Source organism: Balaenoptera borealis (assembly GCF_965194805.1).
Source record: "Balaenoptera borealis genome assembly, chromosome: 14".
Taxonomy (NCBI): domain Eukaryota; kingdom Metazoa; phylum Chordata; class Mammalia; order Artiodactyla; family Balaenopteridae; genus Balaenoptera; species Balaenoptera borealis.
In genome coordinates, this window is record NC_138875.1 from 18998551 (window position 1) to 19017633 (window position 19083).

Here is a 19083-nt window from a genome sequence, read left to right on the forward strand (position 1 = left end):
GTTTACAGCAGTCAATCCCCAGACACCACTCATCCTGATGTTTGGATTAGGGTATGTCTAACGGAAATTGCCATTTTCCCCAAAGTGGAGTTTGAGACCGAGGGTGGTCCCACCTGTAGCTGAAAAGACTCAACCCTTCTTTTTGCTCCATCTTCTAGCCAGCAATAGCACCTGTGTTCAAGCCATCTGAACAGTGCTTGGGTGGCTGGCCGTGTCAAATCCTCCTACAAAATTACAGTTCCTCTTAATAACTGATCCTCTTCCATTCATATTTATGTTACAGCTCTACTTAGAGACTTGATGATTTTTTTTTTCTCTTGAGCTAGAGAAACTGGTAAGAGCTAAAATAACATGAGAAATCCATCCAGTCTTTACCAAGCAGGGTGGCAATAGTTTTTCTCTTTATTTCTGTTAGCTGGGCATTTTGGTAATTTCTGATAATATCAGTTGACAAAAACTCAGGCCTGGAATAGTAATCAAGTCCTGTTACATTAAAGGTGGCAAAGTGGATTCGATGAGCACACATTTAATGAGGAGTGTAGTTTGCTTAAACATGACCCGTTTCTTCAATATAGAAGAAATTTTGCTATTTGAGAATTAAATATATATTCACTTTCTGATTATTTATGACCTTTCACATAACAGGCACACAACTACAGAGAGAACTCTTCAGGAGGAAGACCCATGTAGCTTAACATGTTTAGGGACTCTTGAAAATGTGTCTTCTCCAGTGTTTCCTGGAACAGAACAAAAGGCATTCCAAGTGAAAGGCCAAACTGGTCCCAATAAACTGCTTTGAAATTTAAGCCCTGGGGGTGGTTCTCCAGCTGTTGCAAGGTAGAATGGCTGGCTGTATGTTAAAAAATAGTCTGCTCTTATCAGTGGCTTCCATGAGCAGCCTTTGTAGTTTTCTGAAACATTTTCATGACAACATAATGTAAGGAGCCAAATCCTGTCTTTCTGTTATACTTCCTGAGTTCTAACATCTCCCTGTATAAAACAGGCACTAATAGAAAGTTTAGTTAGAAAGGTGTAGTACAAAAAGATCGTAAGGATTGTATCTTATCTCTTCTAAAGTATGCTTTTTATGCCATATAAAATTTATTTTTTATTTTTAGATTAGGCATATTCTTTTTTTCTTTTTTTTTTTTTTTACAGTAGGTCCTTGTTGGATATCTATTTTAAATATAGCAGGGTGTACCTGTCAATCCCATACTCCCAATCTAAAAAGAAAAAAGATGCAAATGAACTTATATACAAAACAGAAACAGACTCACAGATTTAGAGAATGAATTTATGGTTACCAGGGGGAAGGGTGGGAGGAAAGGATAAATTGGGAGTATACTTTATTTTTTAAAAGTCTCTAAAATATTTTTATTGGTTTTTAATTCTTACCGTTTGGTTTCATGAAAATATATTTTAAAACACTTATTGTTCTCATTTTAAAGCTGTTCAAAGAATTAATCTTTTGAAAGCTACTACAGCAGCAAATTTTATCCATAACAATATCTTATCCTATTTGGGCTTAGTTTCTTGTTAGGTAATGTAATTTTTTTCTGTTGTTGCTCTGAATTTTCATTTCATGAAGATCTGTTTTCTAGTCAAGCAGATATCACAAATTATTTTGACCGATAAATCTAATTTTAAGTATATATGATAATATTGCTTCGGGGGGGGAAGAAAAACAAATATATATGTATAATTGCCCCCAAATACCATGGTAATACATGCTAAAAAATGTTAGTGCTCTTTGTGTTTTCAAAATCTTTATTATTTTCTCTTTAGAATTGTCTTAAGTTTTAAAAGAACTCCTTGATGCAGAAATTTTTATTTTCACACCAGATATAATTTCAGTTATCTCTTATATTAAGTATTTTTAGCACTCTTGATCTCTGAGTTCCTTCCACTAGCTCAATTGTATGATGTCAGACCCTCATTTCAGAGAACTTTCTTATACATAAAATCCTTAGTACTAGCAACTAACATATTTTTAATATTATGAATCTGTGATAAGAAAAAGAATAGGTTTGTTTTGTCAGAAGGTGATTGTGTTCTTTTTATCACATACCAGTTTTCTTTCAGTTTTAGTAATTAACAAATGAGTGTGGGTGTGAGTTTTGTTAAGCAAATAAAGCACACATCAAAAGGTTATCGAACTATCATACCTAACATATAAATATACAAAAATAACAAGCATAATTTAACTATGCTAAGCAGAGGTCAGGATAAGCTAGAGACGAAGATAATTTGACCACTAGCGATCTGATCCCATGACTGTATTTTACAGATCTGGAAGCTGAAGATGTCACATTTGCCAGAAGGGTTGCTTTCTTGGGTTGAGGATAGATAGGGTTGGAAATTTTTGTTAAATTTTAAATGTGTAATGAAGTTTTGCTTGGATTAATCAGTTGATTTAAGATTTCCTTTTCTTACTTCACAAAATAGTGAGAAACATCTTCTCCTGGAGCTTAATAGGTTTTATTTAAATATTGTATCTATTTGCTTATGCTGAGGCCTTAATAAATGTAAAAGAAGAACACCACTGGCTATACCATTTTATAAAGGCAAATTACTTTCAAAAGACACTTGTTAGATAGAGCTGGCTTTGAATTATATACCGGAACCTATATCCTTTTATTAACAGTACAGTCACCCTTCAGTATCCTTCCAGCGGATTGGTTCCAGGACCGCCCAACAGATACCAAAATCTGAGGACGCTCTAGTCCCTTTATACAATGGCGCGGTATATGCATATAACCCTTGCGCATCCTCTCATATACTTTAAGTCATCTCTAGATTATTTATAATACCTAATACAATATAAATGCTATGTAAATAGTTGCCACCAACAACAAATTCAAGTTTTGCTTTTTGGAACTTTATGGAATTTTTTTTTTTCTGAAGATTTTTGATCCGAGGTTAGTTAAATCCTTGGATGCTGAATCTGTGGATACAGAAGGCTGACTGTACTCTTTGTTCATCTATTTTGTAGATAGAAACACCAGTGTTTAAGATAATAGAGATTGCTTCATCATCATGTGGACTTATTTTATCTCCAGAATTTGAGACAATATTGACTTTTAGTAGCTAAGGGTTCAAATTCTTTAAATGTGAACACAGACTTAAAATGTGTGGAGAATATATGTTACTTAAAATATTAAAAATATTTTCCCTCCTAGGAAGGCAGACCTGTTATAGATTTTTTTGTTTTATTTTGTTTATTGTGGAACTCTGAGAGGAGTATCTCATTTTGCTGTAGAGCAAAAAAAAGGTTTTTTTAAATTTGAAAGCAGATGTAAATCATTCCTGAAGATAATTCAATTTACGATATAAAATATAAAGAAAAGGCAAACTCTGAGGATTTCAGGGATCTGAAAGTACTGCATCCTTTTTAGCAATGACCATCATACGCTCACCTGCTGCCGTTCACCACTAACCACTCATACAAAACCAGGGGGAATGTAATAGCAACTAAAACACTTTATCTTTAAACCAGGGTGTCAGGTTTGTATTTTATCTGTAAAAAAATGTAACATGAATATATTTGACATCTACCTCAGCAAACAAATTAATGCTAATTAAAGATTAATGTGTTGTAATTAGCATTAAAAATGCAATTAAATTGTGAGTAAATGGACCAGGAATAGAAAATCGTTTGGCGTCTCACTGCCTGGCTTTTCATATTCTGCCTTTTGTTTTTGCAGCAAATAGAGGAAGCGGCGCAGCAGGCAGCTCCCAGACTGGAGATGCTCTGGGGAAAGCACTCGCTTCGGTGAGGAAATATTGACTTTGGACTTCATATGTACCATGGCAGAAGGGTGAACTTTAATCAGAAGTGGACATTTAGAATTTTAGAAAATGGATGGCACATAGCTTTGATTTTTTGGAAAGGCTAGCTTCCTTGCATCATGATCATTGGAAAATTTGAGGAGAGAACTCTGAAGATTCCAGCGCATGGCTGGTCTCTTCCATCTTGCCTCCTCTGCTTCCCGGTACTCAATCGTGGATTGGTGGATATTCTTAGGGCCTTGAAGAGGATAGATTTTCTATCTTGATGTCTTATTTTCTTCTAAAGTCGTTTGGGTACTCACTGATTGACTGACTTTGCAAGGGGTAATTCCAAAACACTTTGCAAAAGGCGTTTCAGAAAAATGACCATAACTGAGACCCATGAGAAATTGTCACATAATTGGCACTCGGCTTCTCCGCTTTGCCCACCCACTACCTAGGGTCTAGAATCCAGCATTCCTTGCATGTTCACTAGTGACAGATGGCACCCTTCCTTGTCTGAAGGAGTGTACCTGGTATGGTCTTCAAAAGCCAAAGTGATCATTTGTAAATGTGAGTGGAGACTTGTTGCTCTTAACATTTTGTCTCTTCATTTGGTTTTTCCTTACCATTGGGGGCAGAGATGAGTTTGACTTATATTAGCATTGTGACCTAAGGAAAAGTTTTTCTTCAGTCTGAGCATTCTTACGCCTTGGAATCAAATGCCTTAAACATAATGCAGAAGGGGTTGGACAAAAATCTTAGAGTTGATGCTGTCCAGCCTCTTGTTTTATGGAGGAGGGAAAGGGAGGTTTGGAGTATCTGTGTAGGTTGATGGCCACACAGCCATGGGAGGACATGGGAGGAAATGGGCGAGAACTAAAGTCGGCTGACCCAAGTCCGCTTCTTTTCCCACTGTCTTATACCACCTCAGTAGATCTTCTATTGAAAAATCAATTAAGTTTTTCATTTTAGAATATTGGTACTACAGTTGATCATTGAATGTATTGTGTACCTTGGAATTTGTAAATGAATTGCATTGGCACTTTGTAGTTTAAAATTGTTGAATATTTATTCCCAATGAATGAGGGTTTGTTTTTTTTTTTTTCTCCCCACTGTTTTAAGATCTATTCTCCAGATCACACTAACAACAGCTTTTCATCAAACCCTTCAACTCCTGTTGGCTCCCCCCCGTCTCTCTCAGGTACAGTACCATAAATCCACTGCATCCGAGTGTCAGTTTGTGGAACGGTTTCCCCCTTACACTTCCTGCGCTACGAGGTGGAAACTCACTCCCTCCAAAAGCTCAAAACAGAGCATTTCTGGACAGACAAATAGGAAGGGGTGGGAGAGACAGACTGCCGTACGATGGCGAAGTCCTTTACATCCAAAACTTTTCTTAAAAATCACGTGTTTTTAGAATATACAGGCATGTGGGAAACTTCCTTCTTAAAGTTTTCTTGGCTCTGTAGAAGATACTCCACAGAATAATATACTCCAATAAAACATCTCAATGAGAAAACCCCGTTCACATCGTCATGAATAGGAATATAGATTATGTAGTCATCAGATATAGACTATTCAAAAGGATCATTTCCCACAGAAATTTTAGGCTTTTCAGATTCCCTCTTTAAAGTCCGTGTTATTGGAATGTTTGAAGAAAACTATAATTGTGTAAATAAATTGTGATATAACTGTGCAGAGTAAAAGGGGATGTTTGCCATTTAATAGAACGAATTAACATGACCTGTGGCTTCAAATAATAAAATTATAAGTTGTTAAATTGTGTTAGTAAAGCATTGCACTTTTCGGAGCTCCATTTTAAAGGCTCATTGCCTTTCCAGTATAAATGCTTCCAGAAAGGCCTTGTCTGGTACATGTCTCTTCTCTTTGGAAAGAGGACAGGTGGCTTCCTTAAAAAAAAAAAAAAAACAAAAAAAACGAAATCACATCTGTACCTGATTGAAACCTGACCTTACTGTAATTTAGACTGGAGTCACTTGCCTGAATGTTGCCCCCTCCATCTCTGTATTATTCCCTGCATGCAGCACTCGCATGGCCCCTTATAACGTGGGTTCCCTGGTAAAGAGTGGGAGGTTTCAGATGGCCACAAAGCTTTCAGAGTGGCTTAGGTGAGACTTCATATCAGCCTTTTCCAAGCCTCCATTGACATGAGGGGGTCACAGAATAGAGAGGGAAATAGCTTGGACCTTTTAGTTCATATCTCCAGAGAGACAATGTTGAAACTGGGAAGAGCCAGAGATTATGACATTAAGAAGATAATGGAGCAGCAAGGAAATACTCCCCATGACAGAAAAGTCAAGTTCAGAATTGTTGTATACTTCCGGCTCAGTGCCATATTGTCAGGCTCTGGAAAATGATCACAGGTGTCAATGTCCAGAGCCAGAGAAGGATTGAGACAACACGGAGCCCATTGAGGCCAGGGATGAGGGAGTCTGGACAGGGAGAGCTCCCAAGTTCCCCATTTCAAACAAAGCACCTCTGATTTCATCTATTTTATAATTTGGAAAAAAGAATATTCTAGAACCTAATAAAGTTTGAGAACAGCTGTTTGAGTTGAATGCTCTGATTTACAGATGGACATACGAAGGCCCAGAAAGAGTATGGGATTTGCTGAGGATCCATCAGTAGCAATATCAGAGCTCAGGCTGGAATCCGGGGCTCACCACTCTGTCACTCCATTTCCAGGTTAAGGATGGGAGGGGAAAGTTACGATGAACACATCATTCCAGAAAACGCCACAAATCCCCCAAACCTGAGTAGCATGATTTATGTGGAAGACACTGAAAACAAGGCCACTTTTGGGGTGCTGGTAATCCATCCTGGAAGAGCACATGTTAGGAAGAAAGAACTTTATGAAGATATAAATATGGGGATAGATTGCTATTTTCACACCAATGGCTCTGTCCAGATTCTGTCACTAAAAGTAATTGAACGAAATACTCTATTTTTATTTAGCATAAAAATACACACACATGCACACCCAGAAATGGCAGGAAGAATGGATTTTTAAAGTGCTAACAGTGTCGGAGCATGAGATTTCAGTGAGATCATAGATTTTTTTTTCCCTTTCTTGAATTTTTTTATTTTCTAAGTTTTCTACATGGAGTATATATTATTTTAAATGTCAAAGTGGTTTTTATTTTGAAAGTGGTAGGTTAGACATGTTATATTTATTATGGCAGGAATCTTTCTTTACCTTTAAGTTTAGTGAATCATTAAAAATGTGTTTTCTTGGGAAGAAATTACTTAATGTTGTTATATTGAGTGTTTAAATTTCTGGTTTAGTGGAGCGCTGCCGGCTAATCTTATTTCCTTGAAAAGTTTCTGAAGGCTTATCCTTTCTTAAGGATCATTTAAAAAACAAGTAGCAGAGCTGCTTTTCATTGGTGAGAGAATTTTGGTTTAACAAACTGGCTTTGCATGAGGGTGTAATGAAAGCCCCTCTTTGCGCTCTTAAAAGTACCTTGACTGTGTATGATAGTTTTCTATCAAAGGGACATTTCTCTAGCTAAAATTCAGAATCACTTAAATGTTCCCTTTTAGGAGGAAGCCTGAGAGAATTCTGAGTCCATGTACAGTCTACATATTTTACATTTAAAATGTTTTCCTTGCCCCCAAATGTTTTCCTTGCCCCCAAATTCTTGCCCCCAAATTTCCTTGCCCCCAAATTCTACATATTTTACATTTAAAATGTTTTCCTTGCCCCCAGATTCTTGTATGGGAAGTTTACGTGTATTTCCCTGTTGTCCAAGTAGAATTCTATATTGCTAATTTTTACAAGAACTGTTTGAAATGTTGGTAAGATTATTTTTAAGATTATACAGATCTCATTGTAATTCCCATTTTCATATCAGCAGGCACAGCTGTTTGGTCTAGAAATGGAGGACAGGCTTCATCATCTCCTAATTATGAAGGACCCTTACACTCTTTGGTAAGTTTCATCTGCTCATCTTCACTCTGGCCATTCTTTTTTTTTTTAAGATTTTTTTTGATGTGGGCCATTTTTAAAGTCTTTATTGAATTTGTTACAATATTGCTTCTGTTTTACGTTTTGGTTTTTTGGCCACAAGGCATGTGGGATCTTAGCTCCCCGGCCAGGGATCGAACCCACACCCCCTTCATTGGAAAGTGAAGTCTTAACCACTGGACCGCCAGGGAAGTCCCCACTCTGGCCATTCTCAGGCCATGTGTCTCTTTTACCATCGAGTTCACTCTCCAAGATTCTTATTTTCACTAATAGGAACTTTCGTCTGACGTAAGCCCACGCGTTTGGTTAGAGCCAGAGTTATTAGACTGTGCTTGTTCCTGTTTATAGATTGTAACCCAGATACTACTACAGTGGAAGCCTCAGGGCTCTAAATATCTAGAACCAGGTAAGAGATTAAGAATCTTGGAAGGATCATGGCCTCCTCCCCTTGTTGGAGGAAGATGTGCATCAATGATTAGATGCCTCTCCTGACATGAGAGTGCTGGAGTTCCAACTATGCTGTGGAGCTGGAGCACTTGGAGAGTCTACATCGCTCTGCTTTGCTTTCCAGAATAACAGGTTTATAGGCGTTTTCTTCTTGACCTCTGAATAAGAAGCCTACTGCTTATTTCCTCATTCACTTTGATTCTCGTGGAAATCTAGTAATTTCATTAAATCTCTCTTGAAGGGAATAGCTGAAAATTTTCCCTTGGTGTAATTAATATTATAAATAATCACATGATGATTCAGTGACACTCAGCTCTAGGTGGAAGGGGCTGGAAACATGCATGAAGCAACACTGCTCTATGCAGTGTCTGGTCTGTATATGAGTCAGATGGGGAGGGGTGGCAGCAAAGAGCTGTCCTTCAAGGTTGAGTTTCCCCTTTTCTCTGCATATTTTGAGATGGAACATGGAAGTAGGCATCGATCTATCTATCTATCATCTATCTATCTATCTATCTATCTATCTATCTATCTATCTATCTATCTATCTTTATGTTGTCTTGTCAGCCGTTCAGGGTTTCCTTTCTTCCTTTGGGCTAACGATTTAAATTAAGGAAAATCTAAAAATGCGGATACAAAGGTGGATTTCCCCTTCACTGTGCTTTTCCATGCTGTCATGTGTAAATCAGCCCCTTCCACATTTTAGCCAATAAGATGACCACAGATTGAGACAGTGTAAGCACTGCCTACATAAGCCCTATGAATCTACAGCCCACATCCAAATAAGCCATCGTTCTTTTAAGTGTTTCCTTCCATTAGTCAGTCTCTGGGACCCATCGATCAAAACTGTGTTTTTTCCAACTATAGAACTGTAAAGGCTAGGTTTATAGTTGTGAACGGCAGCTTTAATTCTCTTTGAATTCTCAACACTCGAGAGGGGATTCCCAAGCAGAAACTGCTCTCCACCAGGAAGCTGTGAGCCAGAAAGGATGATAGGCACGTGTATTATTTCTTTTCATGCTCACACTTACACTTGGAAGTGTATATCATCATTCCTATTTTTATAAATTAAGAAGTATAGACTCAAAGAAGTTTAGTAACTTTTCCAAGGTCACATAAGCAGCAGAGCTAGGAGTTTAAGGGAGGCCCCTTAACACCAAAGCCCACCAAATCAGAAGGCTCTGTACCATAGACTGACTGTATTAGACACACGTTCTTTCTGTTAGTAGGGAATAATTAGAAATTGTTTTTCTCATGTGGGAGAGCTGGTATATCTGTTTGCACAGCCCCTTGGAAATCAAGGTGGATTGTAGCATGATCCAGTACAAAGAGGCACTAGATTTGAAGACTTAGATTGTAACCCTGACTTTACCATTTCCTGGCAGTGTGACATTGAATAATTAATTCACTTAATTTCTTTGAGCCTCATTTGCACGTCTATAAGGAAGGGATAATAATGTCTTCCCTGCTTGCTTACACGTGTAGAATGAGGCTCCAGTGAGACGGTATATTTTAAAGTGCACCCTGGAGATGTTTGTTTGATATCATTATTGATCACACTGAAAAAAATGAATACACATCTCCATGTCCAATTTCTTCACCAAAAACTATCCATATAGGCTTTATCCAGTTGTGGAAAACTAGGATCCTAATGGCTGGGGTGAAAAAAAGATCAGCTGCTTTTTCATTTTATAAGGTAGTGAATTCTATACTATAGTAAGGGCTTTGAAATCAATTAGAAGCCCCCGGTGAACAATTCATTCAAGTCTTTATGATTCTTCAGTCTTGAAATCTCCTACCACTTTGGTTGACAGAATTTTTGCGATTTTTTTCTTTAACCGTTTTGAGGCTCCAGTTCCCTTTACACACACACACACACACACACACACACACACACACACACACACACACACACAAGCTGGTGACAGTAGCTAGAAAGGAAGAAACACAGTAAAAATTGTTAGTACTCGATAAGAAATTACAGTCTGTACGCATTTACCTGTCCCTGACTTGATACATAACACTATATCATATGGCACAGAGGAAACCCAGGAAATATGCCCTTAAGAAGATAATTTAATTGGGAAACTATAAATAGGTCACCTTTCCATTGTTAACTTTTTGAAATCGTTAACAAATGCCTGCCAGAACATTCCTTAAATTCAATAAATGTTTTTTCTTTTCTGAAGTAAATCTAAATTCTCTTTCAAAGTTATGCAATATAGTGTAGCATATGTACTAACAATGTCCTGGAAGAATTACTGAATTTGTTCACAAAAAATTACACTATAATTATAGCATTAACAATTTTCACCAGTTTTCTAGGAAGGTCACTATTTATTTTTATTATCATTTTAGGGAAATAAAGTTTGCTGGAAACATATATTCAGAGATCCAAAGTGTGATTCGTGTCAACTCAGGTTTTACTTATATAACCTACACACGAATTTCGAACTAAATCAAATTTCACATCATTTATTAACCAACAGCAAAGCCGAATTGAAGATCGTTTAGAAAGACTGGACGATGCTATTCATGTTCTCCGGAATCATGCCGTGGGCCCGTCCACAGCCATGCCTGGTGGTCATGGGGACATGCACGGAATCATTGGACCGTCTCATAATGGAGCAATGGGTGGTCTGGCCTCAGGGTATGGAACCGGTCTTCTTTCTGCCAACAGACATTCACTCATGGTAAGTGACTAGATTTGGGGACTCTAGTTATCTTATAGAATTAGAATTTCTAGTACAAATACTACTGCTGCAGTTTTTTCTTTTGTAAACAGCTTTATTGAGATGTAATTTATTTAACCTACAATTCACCCCTTTCAGTTTTACAGTGTACTGTGTTCTACATATATTCTCAGGGTTATGCCATGGGCACCAGAGTCTAATTTTAGAGCATTTTTGACCCCTACAAAAAGAAAAGAAATCCACATGCCCCTTAGCAGTCACTCTCCGTCCTTCCCTCCCCCCAGCCCCTGGCAACTACTAACCTACTTTCTGTCTCTATAGATTTGCCTAGTCTAGATGTTTCCTATAAATGGAATCCCACAGTATGTGGTGGTCTTTTCTGACTGGCTTATTTCACTTAGCGTCATGTTTTCAGGGTTTATGTATGTTTTATCATTTATCAGAGCATCATTCATTTTTATTCCCCAAAAGATTCCGTTGTATAGCTATACATTAAATTTATCCATTCATCAGGTGATGGATATTTGGGTTACTTCCAGTCTTTGGCTATTAGGAATAATGCTCCTTTGAGCATTCATGTACTGGTTTTTGTGTGGACATGTGTTTTCATTTCACTTAAGTATAAACCTAGGAGATCATTGCTGGGTCATTGCTGGTGTGTTCAAATCTTCAGTTTGGTGACTTCAGCTAAAGGACCCAATGTTCATGTTACATTGCTGCATTTCACATGTGAATAGGTTGGATTTTTTCAATTATTATTAATCTTTTGCTTCTGAGTATGGGAGGTAGAAATTTATGGTTGTGTCTGTCTAAATAGATGATGTGGTACCATGGAATTTCAGTATATCGTACTTTTACCACTACCTATTTAGGAATGTGTTTATTTGAATAATATTTAAGCAGATTTGTCCATATTACAATTGAAATTTCAATTTCGCCACTTACTTTTGGAAAGGACTTGGGAGTGCATTCTTTCTTGGATGATTACAAAGATTCAGCAAATCTCCCTAACAGAATGTTAAGTGATGACAATTAATGAGGTGACCATATGGGTGGGGAATTTAATATGACTAGTGATTCTGCGTAATTCTGCTCTTTACAAACTCCTGACCAGAGGACTCCTTAGTGTCTTGTTTTGTGCCTTACAGGCTCTCAGAAAGTTACATGTATGAAGGTCTATTTTTCATGATCACTAGAGCATCTCTTACTTAAAGATGATTCCAAAAGGAGAATGCCCAATAAGTACAGGTTATTCTGAGGCACTTTAAGTTCTTTTCTCGTTCAGAAGTATTCTTCTGCCCTCCTTTGCATTTCTCTTAATAAAAGATTAAGAGTCCCATCCTGAGCGGTATGTTATGGAAACCTGCAACCAATTTGAAACCAAAAATACTGGTTTATAAATAGAGGCAATGAACTCACTTCTAAAATGTGGAAAGGTATTTTTGAATGCCAAAGCTAAATCTTTTTTTTTCTTTTTCTTTTTTTGCTTTTCATAGACTCTACCCTAAAAATTCCTCATTGAGTAAAAATTGTTTGTCTATTCATGGCAGTTGCTAAGAGTTTACAAAAGGAAAATCTAGATTTTAATTTAGCTTGGCCTCAGGTAATGTGCTAAATACGCTTGGGATGCATATAATATGAGATTTTAGTTTGTACAGCTTTTTTTTTAAACTACAATGTTTAAACAATACTGCTTTTAATTAAGAAATCTGGCTTTATTAAAAGCCAGATCTGTGACTTACAACCATTTCTGTATATCTGCTCTCAATCAAGAGAAAAATAGTTTAATTTCTGTAGCTGTGTTCGTTTTGCATATGTTAAACGGATGCAACGTGCACCCAGGACATTGCTTCAGAGACAGGTTTTTTTTTTTTCCCCATAAATATGTAAAGTTTGCTCTTAAATACCAGATGTAGGTTAAGTGGTTCTTTAAAATAATAAACTCTACAGAGATGTTTTCTGGACCCTTTTATTTGACCTTTGAATTGCCTCCTGTTTGAGTTTGAGTCAGAGGTGGGATAGGAGGAAGAGACTAGAATCATCTTTGGAGATGGGAAGTGGGAGTGACCCAGGTGGAGGGGGAGGGGAGAGAATGAAACAGAGCAATAGAAAAGGGGAAATAATCGGCCAACATTACACAGAAACGTCTTTAATGATTTTGAAAGAAACGATGCCGAAGCAATAAAACTGCTAGTTGCGCTGATGAGGAAAAGTGCGCGCTCACTCTCCTGAAGACGTTTCTAATTCAGTCAAGGGCGACGGCCGAGCCAACCAGATCATAGAGTAACTCCAAAGCCATGGCAAGACAACCTGCTGCCCTTTTAAGCTGACGGAGGCCTAGCAGTCTTTCTCCTTTTTTTCTCAAAAACATTCAGGGTGCCCAGTGCATCTGAGCTCCTCAGCCTGAAACCCCAACGTGTGCACAAGAGATCCGATCCTCATTTCTTGCCTTGCGCAAACTGGTATGACTTTTCAAACAAAAACATCAGAACAAAGGAAATAGTTTTTGAATTTAGTCAGTCTGAAGTTAGCCTTTGACCATTTGATACATTCCACAATAAAAAGGAAGCTTGAAGGGGAAGGGAAAAACCCACCCCCCCCTTCCTCCCCCCAGCAACAACAAAAAAAATTCAAGGAAGATACTGGTAATGTTTTCCACATTTGAATTTTAATACATGAAACAGGCCATAAAACGTTGGCCAGCTGCAGTAAATAAAGTAGCAGTGGGAGGTACACCCTGGAAACGTCGGGCCCAGCGCTGGTGGGACTTTCATTCCCAGCTACACACCTTCAGTTGTTGTTCTGGAGTGGAAGCGAGTTGCAGTAACTTAACACCCATCCCAGGGCTGGTTTTGTTTTGAGCCAATCTCCTTTATAACTCTCCTTAATAATTCCTTCTGATTAAAGAACAGATAGCTTTGAATTCTCTTGACCTCCGTCTCTCCTCGTTTCCTCTCTCCCTGCCTTCCAAAATCAAAACGAAATGGCTTGATCACTTGGAAGATGATAGAAGCATTTCTTTCTGCAGCAGCTTGCAATCGTGGTGGGGAGAACCGTGGTTCTGCCTGGGCCATTATGTTATCTCATTTAATTGCTAACATATTGTACTTAGCTTTTGATTCATAAAATGTTTTCCTTGGAGTTCTGAAGTAGGTCTTCAGTGAATTACTAAGTATTAGTATAATGAAAGGGATTTTTTTTTTTTTTCTTCACAGCAGCATGGCTCATAACACTCGAGCGAATGTTGATTCTTGTGGGCTTTCTAGATGATATTATTTGTCCATGCTCTTTCCTGCTCAGAAACCTTCACCGGCTTTCCATTATCTACAAGATAAAGACATATTTCTTAGCCTAGCTTATTCAGCCCATAACTGTCTACCAAAAGCCTTGTCCTTGGCTATTCCAATGCAAAAACTTTGCCAGCAAGACCAACCTCTGCATATTACCAGCATTTGCCCTGTGCATTCTCACTAGGTACGTCTTTTGCGTCTATCTGGCTTGTCCTGCTTTATCCACTGCTCTTAGTCTGTCTCATTCCCACCCATTCTCAAAACTCTCACTCAAATTTGTCTCTTACAGGCAGCCTTTCTTTGCTACCTCCACCTGTGAGAGTCTTTTTCTTTTCTACTCTCACAGCGCTATGAATCATACCATTGGCTAGATATTTACTTTACCCACTTAGGCAAAGCTATATATCTTTGGTAGGTCTGACTTTTGCCTTACCAACTAGATTGTAAATTCCTTGAGTACCATGTATTACATTTTGTTTCCCTCCCAGTAGATAAATCATCAGTCAAAAGGGAAGAAAGGAAACTCATATTTTCTGAGTGCCTGACAAGTGGCCAGCCCTTCAGCTAGGAGCTCCATATACCTCATCTCAGGCCATCTTCACAAGAGCCCAGTGAGGATGGTAATGCTTTCCCTTTTAGGTGTTGGTCAGATGAGCGTTAGAAGGTTTGAGTGGTCAATCTCAAGTCCGGAAGCTAGATTTAAACTCAGGGGACTTTGACTCTAAATTCCATGCTCTATCTTACCATCACGAGCACTCCTCAGAGAGGATCTGTAGTTATACCTTCTAAGAACTAATTTTAGGTGGTTAGAACTCGTGATTTTCAAATCTTAACAAATGTTGGTCGACAAGAGAGAAGTTTCTAGGTGTCTTATGGCCAGTTTCCCAAAGCAGCTCTCTACCCACGTGGAAAGGTAAAGAACTTTCCTCCAGTATGGTAGTATGCCGGATTAAATCCCACCTTGTCTAAACACTTATTCTTAAATCAACATGTCTGTGCTAAGTGGCAAGAGGTGTGGTGAGCGCTCCTTGCTAGGTGGTTGGAGTAGTTAATTTTAAAACATTAAGTTGTTTTTCTTACCTTAGCCTCCCACTTTTCTAACGGAATCCAAGCAGAAATTTCGGAATGTGGGAGAATGAAGAAATAGCTGGGTTTACTACTAACCTGGTTAGAAACTCTTACGCAGATATCGTTCCCCTCTGTGCCTCGGATATCAGTTCTTTTTTTTTTTTTTTTTTTTGGCTGCGTTGGGTCTTTGTTGCTGCACGTGGGCTTTTCTCTAGGCTACTGTTCGTTGCAGTGCGCAGGCTTCTCATTGTGGTAGCTTCTCTTGTTGCGGAGCACGGACTCTAGGCGCATGGGCTTCAGTAGCTGTGGCACGCGGGCTCAGTAGTTGTGGCTCGCGGGCTCTAGAGCTCAGGCTCTGTAGCTGTGGCGCGCGGGCTTAGTTGCTCCGCAGCATGTGGGATTTTCCCGGACCAGGGCTCGAACCCATGTCGCCTGCATTGGCAGGCGATTCTTAACCACTGCGCCACCAGGGAAGCCCTCGCATATCAATTCTGATACTAAATCATTAGATTTTTGATAAGTTACTGAAACAGCGGTTTTCCAAATGTGTCTCTCCGTTATTCATGCAGTATTCAGATCCATCTGAATCCATGCAGTATTCAGATGAGCCCTGAAAAAAAGTCTTTCAGATGACCTCACTCCTCTTTTAACAGAACAAGAATGAAACTCACATCAAAAATATTGGGTTGGCCAAAAAGTTCATTCGGGTTTTCCATGACTGTCTCATGGAAAAACCGGAGCAAACTTTTTGGCCAACCCAATATCTTCACGTGATTCTGTTCCTGCTCCTGATTACTCGTCAGTAGAGTCAGCAATGGTGGGATCATTTTAGCTGAAAAGCTCCTATACTATTAATATATAAGATTAGTGTGGTTCCCAGAGCCTTTTTGCTTAAAGGCCATCTATTCATTTCAAAAACATTTACCAAGTCATTACCAAATGCTGAGCTCTATGCTAAGGTGTGGTTTCTGCTCTCAAGGGGTTCACAGTCTCGTTAGGGTAGGGTATATATTTTTTTAAAAAATTGCTGCAGTAGTGTGGTAAGACTCATAGGAGAGCAGAGCTCTGATATCCGGGAGGGAAGGATCAGATTGTCACTTGGTAGGTGTAGTTGTCTCCTAAGGATCTAGTTGCCCTAGATGACCTAGGGGTGGAGGAACCCTGTGAAACTCGCCACCCACACCTGTTCACAGCGTCACCTGAGGCCTCTTACTAGACTCCTAGGTGACAATGTGGCACACAGTTCAGAAACCACTGGTATAAGCCAATCTTAGCCCACTTTCCCTCTTTTCAGTATCATTTTTAGTGTGACTTTGGATTACAAAGAATTCATTAGAAGGTCAGTCATTAGGTGAAGAAGCACCTTTTTATTTCAGTGACACTAAATATATGAGAGCTTTTACCACTTAGGATTTCAGAGGATAAACAACTTAAATTAGTTCTGCTTTTATAGTTCTTAAGAATTAGGACCATTGAATTTTAGATGCTGAAAGCACCGAAGACGTCATTTAGCCCATGGCTTTTATTTTACTGCTGAAGACTGAGGCCCAGAAGGGGAAAGTGACCCAGGTATGGATACTCTCTGGTTAATGGCCGAGCTAGGATTAGAAACCAGACAAGCCAGCGATGAGACCAGCACTCTTTGTACTAAATATTACACTGCCGCAACAAATTTCCTCTCTAACCCAACGCCATAGCAATTTCAAAACTGTGGCTGGTATTACACGTGTTCTGTTAACTGATGAAACCCAAGAAAGCTCTTTAGTTGCCCCTTGGCTCTCTGCACCATGTTGCTATTTAGTTCTGCCAATCCAATTTGGCCCCAAGAGAGAGTAGTGGGCAGTGATGTGATACTTTGAGTAGCATTTACTGGTATGTTGTAATGCGAGTAGCAGAAGTCAGAAAACCCTGTTTCTATGTGGCCCTCTTCAACAAAGGTATGATCCGCAGGGGCTTAGTCATCCACAGTCTAGTTCCTCTTGGGTTTTCAGGGATTTTGATTCCATACATTTCTGTGTATATTTGAGCACATACTTCATTTCTAAGCAATTATTAGCATATAATCTCAGAGACCCTTAGAAGGCATCTCCATCCAAATCCCTCTACAAATTCGCTGCCAAGCAGTGAACAAGCCTCTATTAGCCTTCTTCCTCCAAGGCTGAGTAGCTCTAAATGACCATAAAGCCCATTTCCATCAGACTTTAGAAAATTCCTCCTTATGTCCAGCCCAAATTTACTTCCCTGTGAACTTTTCATTTTTCTGCCCATTGGAGTTACCCCTAAGTCAACTCAACAAATACTTGAGAAACTTTCAATTATTTGAAGACAGTCTACTCGGTTTTTTTTTTCTTGTTTTCCTCTAGGGTATACATCTGTATCTTCAAATATTTATCCAAAAAAAAAAAAAGTTTTGACTTTATAACTTTCCAGTGCATTCTTCCAAGTTTAAAAAGAATACTCCCCCACTGCTCACCCAGGACCATTTAGTGTGTAGAATCTCAAATTGAATACAGTGCTCAAGGAATCATTAGCACAGACTAGGGTGGATCTATCACGAAACCCATTAAATACATTATGTCTTCATTAAAGGCCACCTCATAGCATCCTATTGGCAGTATTTGATGACATCATCATTCTACTGACAAATACTGAACTTGTAATCAGCTGAAATCCATCGGCCACATGTCCGTCAACTGTCCTTGTGCACTATTTGTCGTATCAGTGAATTTCATACTGTTTCCGGCGTCAAGGTCTCCTTCAAATCCTCATTCAGTCACATATTCTGCAGCTCTGTTGTTGGCAAATTTGTCACCAAACGCCAGGTGTGCAGCATTCCCATGAACGAGGTTTATGCAGAAAGACTTGTTCTTGGTGGAACTCAACTGAGTTGAGAGGTCATCGCCTGTGTTTCAGAGCATTTCGGAACTGTCTTTTAAATAGCCTGTTACAGAATTTCACCCAAGATCTTAGTCATCAACATCAGCTTTCTATAGCTTCTACATTGGGTCTTGTTTCTCTTTAATGAGGATATTTGCCTAGCTCTAGTGTTCTACCATCTCTCCTACTCTCCACAATTATCAAAAATGTCTGAAAGCAGATTAGCAGCCTCAATTGAAAGGTTTTATCTGTATCAATGTTGTACTTTGTTTTAAGAAAACCTGGGGGGAAAAGGCAGAGAGGGAAAATAACTTGAAGAAATTCCCTTCATTTAAAAAACTTCTGCCGGCTTTTTTGAGGTATTATTGACATCTAACATATGTAAGTGTAAGGTGTACAATGTGATGATTTGATACATGTATATTTTACAAAATGTTTACTCCAGTAAGGTTAGTTAACACCTCCATCCCCTCACATAATTAGTTGGGTTTTTTTTTTTTGGTGGTGGTGATAACTTTTAAGAGCCACCATCAAAAACTTTCAAATATACAATACAGTATTGTTAATTAATGTCACCATGCTGTACATTAGATTCCCAGGGTTTATCTGTCTTATAGATGGAAGTGTCTCGCCTTTGACCAACATCCCCCCATTTCCCCCAGCCCCCAGCAACCACCATTCTACTCTCTCATTTCTTTGAGTTCATTTTTTTAGATTCTGCATATAACTGAGACATACAGTATTTGTCTTTCTCCGTCTGACTTAGAGAAGTTCTCTTGACCATGGGTTAGTTACGACAGTTTTAGAATCCTTGAGCTCACCATTTGATATTTCAGCATCCATTTAAACAAAAGTCAAGAGGTTTTGAATCCAGCCATAGCATGGAGACCATTTACTCTCCATTAACAAACTCTAAGACAAGTGGTTCGGCATGATGTGTGCCCAGATCCCA

The 19083-nt window shown here is 38.7% G+C and overlaps 1 protein-coding gene across 22 annotated transcripts in view; it reads left to right on the top strand.

Moving 5' to 3' along the window:
• TCF4 (transcription factor 4) overlaps positions 1-19083 on the top strand; it is a 354962-nt gene that overhangs the window by 312756 nt on the left and 23123 nt on the right. For 19 of the 22 annotated variants that reach the window (XR_014234098.1, XM_082353737.1, XM_082353724.1 and 16 more), the window contains 4 exons: positions 3705-3772; positions 4894-4972; positions 7647-7723; positions 10693-10896. Coding sequence is in view for 21 of the 22 variants with exons in the window: in XM_082353737.1 (XP_082209863.1) it covers positions 3705-3772; positions 4894-4972; positions 7647-7723; positions 10693-10896 (428 nt within the window). In the remaining variant the exon portion in view is untranslated. The remainder of the gene's footprint in view (positions 1-3704; positions 3773-4893; positions 4973-7646; positions 7724-10692; positions 10897-19083) is intronic. The other 3 variants (XM_082353742.1, XM_082353739.1, XM_082353736.1) reach the window with 1 other exon arrangement.